Genomic DNA, 9,437 nt, shown 5'->3' on the forward strand with positions numbered 1-9,437 from the left:
TATTTTTTCTGTCATCTAAAGTAGTCTAGCAAAACGTAGTCTATTTTTTTCTTAATATTTTTGTGTTAATTTGATTAAATTACAACATAACGCATGTTCAAACACAGCCGGACACATTGCGGTAATGAGAATTTCAGCAGAAAATGAGATAAAATTTCCAATTATAAATTCTTATGTTGAAATCACACATTGTGCAAGGTAGAACACAGTATTGTGTTAATTCTGATGCCTTTTAATGTTACTATATTACACATTTTAAAGCTAAAATCATTAGTGCCGTGGTGTTTCAATGGTTTCGTGAGAATCACCCATATGAACTATGCCGACCAAACAACATTTGGCAGTGACACTGGCTGTAAAAAGCAAAGGGAAAGCACATTAAAAGATGAAGTAATGCAGTATGCATCGAAGTATGCTTTAGTCATCAGCACATAGAACCAATACTAGCAAAACTGTGCATTTGCAATTGGATAAAATGTTTTAAAGGGGTCATATTATGAGATTTTTTTAAGTAAAAGAAATCTTTGTTGTCCCCAGAGTGCGTATGTGAAGTATTAGCTCAAAATACCACATAATTATAACATTTCGTTCTGAATCTGATCTCTAACAAAATTCCTTCACAAAAATGCAATTATTTCAGCTTTTTGCTATAATAAATTGTATTTTTAAAGAAAAATATCCATATTTAAGAGTTTATAAGCAGAGAAAAAAATATAGGTGTTTATTGTTGGTTTGAAAGCAAAGGGTTTGTTCTTTCATTTGAGATATTTGTATGTTTATATATTTTAAAAACAAATCCTGGAAGGCATTTTGTGAAACTTTTGTGAAAATCACAAAAAAATGCTGGCTGGCAAATTTTCAAAAATGGCTGGCAGGGAATGAGTTAATTTCTTCTTCAATGTAACTTGTTCAGATGTGGCTGTAAAGTCTTTGCCACTTCTAACAAATTCTGATTATTTCTTAGATAACTGCACAACAATAATAAAAAAACTAACAAGATTAGTTCACTCTGATATTTTGTCAAGTTGAAATTGCTTAACTTATTATTTTTATTTCATTTAAAGTAACACAAAATTGTATGTTGATTTGACAAAAATGCTGTTTTTTACAGTGAATAAAGTGTCCATGTAAAAACAGATTAACATTGACATACCCAGATCATTATTATTGATATTTTTTAAATAAACAAATTAGTTTAGTTAGAAAGACATGGAAAAAGAAAACACTTACAGTACATTCTTTTTCACAGCATTGTATTTGGATTACCCACTTCTGCTCTTAGCCAAATTGAGTCTCATTTTCTGCACGTCATTTGCTAAAGCAAATATATTTGAATGTCCATCATGCTTGCCACCTTTAAGACGATATAGGTCATACATTGATTTACATGTATTTATGACCAAGTGCAAAACAGCCTATAAAATTCATAGATTTTTGTTGTTTGACATTAATAAAAACATTTTGTAACATGTACACTAAGAATGTATAAAACACTTTAAAATGCTTTAAATGCTTCAATAGTAGCACAAGATCTGACATGGAGAGATAAATTATTCTGCGACTGACAAGGCCCTGTCCCCTTTTGATTTTAATTGAAACTTGGAGAACTAGTTGATATCTTTGTCCAGATCGTACAGGTTGAAGAAGATCACTAATACAACCTGGTGCCAGTCCATTAACCTTTTAAGAGCTGGATGTCCACTTACCTCACTTTTTTGCACCATAATACTTAATTTTGTATAACTGGAACCTGCTGTACACAAACATGGACAATTACACTGCTTCATGTATAAAGAAAAATATTTGGTTATTATATTTATTGGTTCTTCCTAACCCCAAAATAGCTGGAAGAAATAAAAAAAGACAAACCAAAGCTCAGGTCTTGGGAATTTAAGGCCCTTATTTTTTTTTAAAGCAGCTTATTGAGTCCTAAATTTGACTGAAAGCCACTGAAGGAATGCTAAAACCGGTGTTATGAATACAAATTTAGTACGTAAGAGTTTATATGATCTATAGCAACAAGTTGTTTTTTGTATTTTCCATCTTAAAAGCATAATTTGAATGCAGTGATTAATAAATTAGATTTTATTAGCAAAAAAAAGTAAAGGCTTAGATTGATATCCATTCCTTTAATGTTGAACCTATCAAATACTCTATCAAAGAAACATTTCATTAATGGTCCTTACCCTGTATCTTACCGAAACCCAGTGCACTTCTAGCTTTATTCTTTGCATTCATTTGCTGACCCATCACACACAAGTTTAGGAGAAACCTTTTTCCAAGGCCATGATAAAGTTTTGAAGCACAGCCATATTGGGCAGAACGTCCATGAAAGCCAAGACAGGAGATTTACTGTACAGAACATACAAATCTGTCCATGACACATTTGTGTGCAGATTTGTATAGGGCGGGTGCAGATGCACACATCTTTGAAATGTCCAATCAGTCAATTTCCATTTTCTGTCCCCAGTTGACCATTCAAATAACATTGCAAAGGACAAATGGAAACGAGTCCTGTTTTCACTAAACTTAAACATGTTTGCATTTTTAATCTCTCCGATGAAAGTAAACGCATAAGCATAAGCAAGAAGACAGACGCCACTGACAAAACAAGTGTACAGGTACAGATTGTGTTGGAGGTAAATTTTATTATTCTTAAAATTGTGTTGTTTTTCATTGCATTTTTATTATCGCTCATTTTACATATATATTTATTGAAATGTTATTTTGTTATGAATATGATGTTTCTACTCTTTCAGATTCACTGCATATTGTAAATTCATCACCAATGGAGAGCTTGCTGTTTTTCACAGGTCAGTGTGTAAAAATAAATAAACTATTATCTGTAAGTCATATAATAAGCAACTTTAAATAATACACAAAATAATATATGTAAATATTGATCAACTTTTACTTTAGGTGAAAATTTGAAGTTGACATTTTTTTTCAAGTGATTACATAACTGAGGCTTTGTTTTTGGGGGTCGTTTTCTTTATATTTCAGTTTTCAGTGCTGATGACGTATATTTACAAATCTAAATGTTTATCTGTATATAAAATGGTTAATGCAAGAGGGGTTATATTTTCATTTTTCGTCACGGTTGGTACCTGACAGGTACGCAAAATAAAATATGATGAGACAGCCCAACAAAGTTGTATATGTATGTTAGATGAGTGTATAAAACACATACTGTAAATGCAATCTATAATTTAATATCAACAAATGTGACATCTTAGCATCTTACATTAGGACAGTGCATTTAACAAGCTAAATACAGTTACAATGAAGAAATCAAACCAGAGATCAAATAAGCTATTTTTAAGTTGTAAAATGAAATGCTTGACTTAAGAAAAACGCTCTGTTCTTCAGTTCTGCTATGTGAGCACTCATTTAAATTTAGCTGGATGTGAATGTTGTTCCACGCATGAGAACATTAAAGAAAATCCTATGCAAAGTTTGTTAAACATTCTGACTTAAGCTAACCATGGTTTTAGTACAGTAATCATATAGTTATTTGTGGTAAAGCCACAGTAGCCACAAATTTGTCATAGTTTTCCTAGAGAAATAATAAACAATAACAAAGAGGGGGCAGGCGTCTGCACCCTACACAAACATGATGCAATGTCGAGGAAACACCTTTTCAAAGTTTGATTTGAAATCGATCAATAATGAATTAATTCCCAAGAATCAAGCTGTTTTTAATAAGAGGACAGCATATTTTAACATTGATTTAATGCTTGTTTGCTATCTGGGATTTTGTTAGGTAGAGGGACATCTTTTATTGATGTCTTTTGAACGACTTTGAAAATACATCTTTTTAGCTTTATTTTTTTTAACTAAATCTTAACTTTTAGATTTTAGAAGTTGACATTTTAACGTCTTTTCAACAAGTTTTTGCTGGGAGAACAGTGTTCTAATTGAGGGGTGGTCCTTGACCTCCTATAAGCATTGAGGGACCCCCCCCTAAAGCACAAAAATATAAATTAGGGGGTCCCCCTGGTTTTTATTAAAATTGAAATATTACACACATTTTAAATTTCTCGTGCTGCACTGCCACAAAGTGTTATTGTTCATTATTTGTCCCAATTTCGCAATAAACAAATCCAAAAGATTAAAGACTGAAATAAATGTAAACTCTCAAGTGCGCCTCACGCTGTTTTCTGGAGGAATTTACATTGTTAGATTTTAGGATTCATTTAGGTTTTTTGATTCTTCTCAAACTAGTGTTTAGGGTTTGAGTACATGGTAATTTGGGGTCTTCAGATAAGCACACTAAAGGTTTTTTAACAATGTAAACTTACACTTTAACACTCTTATCTCAACAGGACTCTGTCTGTTTACACAGATGAGCTGGTGTGATTATCTTGTCGTAGAGGAAACAAAGACCTGGTATGAAGCACAAGCTTACTGCAGACAGAATCACATTGATCTGGCCACCGTTCAAAGCAATGAAGACTGGACAAATGTACAAGAAGCAGACAACACTGTATTTACTTCAGTGGCCTGGACTGGACTGTACAATGATGTTACTGCCTGGCGGTGGTCTTATCAAAATGAAAATATGACATTTGTGATTTGGCAATCCGGTCAACCAAACAACAAATTTTCACATCAGGAATGTATTTCATTTGAGTCAAACACGTGGAATGATCGCGACTGCCAAGAAACCTATCAATTTTTTTGCTTCAATGGTAAGAAATATTTGGTCAATAGTATCCTCATGCAGATCACCACAGTCCCAGTTTCGATTACACATATGGGCATATCTCAGTTTGTTTCAGGTCCATTTTGGTGCTTTTTCATTGCATGAAATGACCCCACGGTTTGGTTTGGGTCGGGTCAGCTTACTTTTGGGGGCTTTTGCACTGGACAGCATATGGCATATTTTTGAGATATTTCTATGATGGAAGAATGCGGCAGACGTTGGAGATATGACTATCGAAGGATAGATTGCTCATCACAACTAGGTTCTTGACTGTGGAAGACGGCACCACAGTGCAGCCATCTATGGGCAACTTGTAATCTGACAAATTTAGTTTGGAGCGATTCGGTTTGGTAATAAGTATCTCTGTCTTTTGGAGTTTAGCATAAGGAAGTTATTTTATTTGCCATCCAGTGCCTAATATCACTAATGCAGTCTGTTAGCTTAGAAAGCTTGGTGGGTTTCGCTAGGATGTGACGAGATGTAAAGCTGGGTATCATCCGCATAGCGGTGAAAACTTATATTGTGTTTCCTGATGATGTCTCCTAAAGGTAACATAGTATATTGCATTTCTGTGAAGATATCCTCCTAAAAGTTACACAATGCCCCTTTAAATCAGCTTCATTTATGTTTAATTACAGTGAATGGAATGGGCAGCAACAGATATGTATGGATCAGAAATTGGATGAACTGGTCTGATGCTCAGAGCTACTGTAGACAACATTACACAGACCTGGCTACCATCCGGAGTCAAACTGAGAATGACTATCTGGTGCAAATGACCGCAGGACAGGGTATAGTATGGATCGGTCTGTTCAGGGACTGGTGGGAGTGGTCAGATGGAACAAACTTTAACAATACCGCCATGAATTGGATGACTGGACAACCTGACATAACCGGCCAGAACTCACCCTGTGGAGCTGTAAATCATGATGGTCTGATGTATGATCAGCTCTGCACAGAAGCCTTTCCTTTCATCTGTAGGATCCGTAAGTTTCATGTCTGACCCACATTATACATTACAAGCATCATAAATACACTTTCATTAATCAACCCTTTAAAGCCTTTATATTCCCAGTCCTAATCCTCACTGGTACTGGACTGCTTATAGTTGTCATATAGAGACTAGTAGAAGTTAGTAACAGGCATTGTATAGTAATGAGACAGGCCCAACCTACTGTTTTTACCAATCATTGTTTTGTTTAAGATGGCTGGACCAACATAAAAAAACAAGGTTTTATGTTTTGCTCTTCCCCCATTCAAGTAGATAGGAGCCACATTTGCATAACAAAAATATGCCTGGAGATTTTCCTAATATGGCTGTTGAGTGGATTAAGACTTTTGGTGGTAGTTAAATTCTCTACCTGATTTTGCTAAGTGAGATATGTCCTCAGGGCAACATATTGTATTTTGTTAATAAAACCTAAACCCAGGGAAATGATAAGTAAAAAAAAACAATGGTAGCATCTAATCCTGATTATAAGATTTAAACTTGAACAAAACTGTAAACTTATTTCTGAAATCTTGATTGAAATGTTGTCCCAGGGTCACATAATGTTGCCCCAGGACATCAACCACTTGGCAAAACCAGGAGAGCCTGTTGAACACAGAATTTTTGTTCTTGTTTAAAGAAATAGCTTACCCAAAATGAATATTTTAAAGCTGCAATCCAACATTTTCAGTTTAAAAATAAACTAAAAACCAGTGTTCATCAAGAAAACATTCATCTGGTATGAGTAATATATTCAATAATTTTCATATTGGGTGAGATTCTCAACAAGCCCTGAATGTTAGGGTTTTTCCTCATTTTTAGCAGACTAAAATAAATACAACTTCTAACAGGTGCAAAGAGACAGGTTGTGAAAGTGGAGGTGAAATCTGCTCTGAATCCAAATGACCCTGCAGTGATGGAGATCATCTTACAGTGGGTAAGCATGAATGTATTTGTGTTAAACCTACATGCATATACACACGCACACACTCCTGATGCAAAACATTATGATTGACCACTTTAAGAATACAAGCTGGTGTGTAATGCTCTATAATCTAAGAAAAAATACATTACAATTTATTCAAGATTCGCTTCCCTGGACTCCCTGACTGCCTAATTACATTACAAAATCAGCATAAGAAACTGAACAATGGTGAAAATAAAATAAAAATGCATACTACAGCAATGCATGCTGGGTATTAGCATTTGTTGCAGTTGATCAGAATTATTTGATTGATTGTTACCATTGAGTTACCATTCTGGGTAAAACACTATCGCAAGATATTTACTTGAAAAAAAAATAAAAAAAACATTCACTAAACAAATTAACTTAAGAATTAGTTAAATAGTAAAACTTCTTATTATCTAAATAACGACATATGTTTAAGTTTATTATAATATGTTACATCTACCTAAACAATAATTTCTACAAGGTGAATTTGCAATAGTATTTCTTTAAGTGTGCAGATGAAAAAATAGCATATGAAGGATATAAATGAAGAGAGTTAAATAAGGCTAACAGCATTGTGAATGATAAGAGGCACTCACTATCCAATACTTTGAACTGCTAGGTTGACGCAACATGATCTCATGGAAAGTCATGTTATAGTCACAAAAAATTTGATTAATTTATTTGTGTCCATGGCACGAAATTCAGCTTTTTTTGTACCTTGAGCACGAATGTCTTTTTCGTGTCATTTTTTTGTATTGTTTTTTTTTTTTGTTCTCTTTATTTTTAAATCATTGTCGCTTGGGGTTGGGGTTAGATTTGGGGTTTGGGTTAGGATGTACTTTTATGTATTGGTTTCTACATGTTTTTCTTTCGCTTTTAAAACTATTCTTGCCTGGAGTTGGGGTTAGAGTTGAGGTTTGGGTTAGGATGTCTAAAAATGTAACAAAGTGATTCTAACCCCCAAGCAACAATGGTTAGAAAATACCATACATTTCAAATGTGAATCTGACGAATGTCTGTGTGAGTGTTCACTGCAAACACAATTTCCCTACGGGGATAAATAAATACTGAACAAAACCCCTCAATGATGATCTCACATTTCTAATAAACAAACTAAAGCTAATGGTCTATGTGTATCTAACAACAGGATTTCTTTTTTTAGATAAAGCAGAAACTGAGGGATCAGAGGATAGAAAAGGACACAAGATTGAGATGGAGAGTTCAGCCAGATGGAAATGTGTTCTCACTAAAACATCATTAAGAAGATGGTGCTGAGGAGAGAAGTCATAAATATATTAATCAAAAAATATATGCAAATGATTTGTAGTTAAGCAGCTTGATTTATTTAATTTTACTGAACATAAGACTATCAGCTTGCAGTCTACAGCAATGTGCAATCTTAAAATTAAAGATGCTTATAAAGGTTTACAATGATGCCATAAAGGGATCATTTTGGTTTCCCAAATAACCATTTTGTCAAAGGTGTTTTAAAAAAAAAGATTTCATTCTTACCTATTTCTATTCAAAGAGCCTTTTTACAATACAAGGAACCTTTTGTTCAACAAGGTTCTGCAGATGTTCAAGGTTCTTTATGGAACCATACAGCCAAAAATGGTTTGTCTGTGGTTTTATCTATGTCTGTGGTGTTCTGCCATCTTATCATTAGTCTATGCAGGTGCAGGTGGCAACGATGGATGGGAATTTATGTTTATCAAGGTATGGCCCTGTCCCAAATGGCGCACCTTATGTGGACTTCCAGACTTGTGGCCTTAAATTGTGTGTGCTCGCTCAGTCTACGAGTCTCATCTGTCATATTTACTCTCCGAAGTGTGCTCATCAGCGCCCCCTTTGCACTGCAGGCAGCTTAGCACTTTACCAACCCAGAAGTCCTTGTGAAAAATCAATCAGAGGAGTTCACACTGATGGGCAACTTCTCTTCCTATTTCTGGCGTGGAGCTCGAGTCTTTCCCAAAACACAACTCCGGTGCGCCCTCATGGACTCGCGTCAATGGTCCCTAACGTCTGCACTACATGATGTCATCAAAGTGTGGACTCTGAGGAAGTCCATAAGTCCAGAGTGTGCCATTTGGAACAGGGCCTATGTTTTTTTGTTAGCAAGGTATTAGAATATACAGGTGTATCTCAATAAATTAGGATGTCTTAGAAAAGTTCATATATTTCTGTAATTCAACTCAAACTCTGGAACTTGTGTATTAAATGATTTTAATGCACACAGACTAAAGTATGTGAAGTCTTTTTTTTTCGTTTAATTGTGATGATTTTGGCTCATATTTAATTTGATCACAGTTGTAATTTAATTGAATAGTGCCAGATTGAGTTGCTTGGTAAAAGGAAACACTGAAGAGCATTCACGCTTCAATAGGCCTATTTGATTGACAGGACAGCTGCCTCAGTAGCAATATAAAAAGCCACTCTGCACTGCTTTTTTTAAAGTGACAAAAAAGGCAGTGTGGCACGCCTTGTGTTTTTTTAAGCATTTAAAACTTGTTTGGTGTAATTGGCCTCTTACTTGACTGCATTATCAAACAGCAGAAATCTACCTCCGAAAGTATAAAGCTCCAATAATGTATTATAAACAAAAATGATTATAGACAGTAGCTTCACCTGCTTCTCTTTCTGATATTTAGGACTAGTTTTGTTAAATAAACTTTTGGTCTTCTCAACTCACTGGATGAAAACGCTTTATTTGCAAATGTTTTATGCAATATTAAAATTTTGAGCATAATTTGAATACACAACTTTGGATGAAAACATAACTAATCAGACAATAG

At 34.5% G+C, this 9,437-nt stretch overlaps 1 protein-coding gene and 1 pseudogene across 1 annotated transcript; both read left to right on the forward strand.

Annotated features, from left to right (window-relative positions):
• LOC129431932 (uncharacterized) overlaps window positions 1-9,437 on the forward strand; it is a 496,207-nt pseudogene that overhangs the window by 40,555 nt on the left and 446,215 nt on the right.
• On the forward strand, window positions 2,652-8,822 carry LOC129431908 (putative C-type lectin domain family 20 member A). Its single transcript, XM_055190031.2, has 5 exons — window positions 2,652-2,813; window positions 4,326-4,691; window positions 5,344-5,691; window positions 6,545-6,630; window positions 7,808-8,822. The coding sequence occupies exons 1-5, from the start codon at window positions 2,720-2,722 to the stop codon at window positions 7,904-7,906; spliced, it is 993 nt and encodes a 330-aa protein (XP_055046006.2). The 5' UTR covers window positions 2,652-2,719; the 3' UTR covers window positions 7,907-8,822.

Source organism: Misgurnus anguillicaudatus, chromosome 1 (assembly GCF_027580225.2).
Source record: "Misgurnus anguillicaudatus chromosome 1, ASM2758022v2, whole genome shotgun sequence".
NCBI classification, from domain to species: Eukaryota; Metazoa; Chordata; class Actinopteri; order Cypriniformes; family Cobitidae; genus Misgurnus; species Misgurnus anguillicaudatus.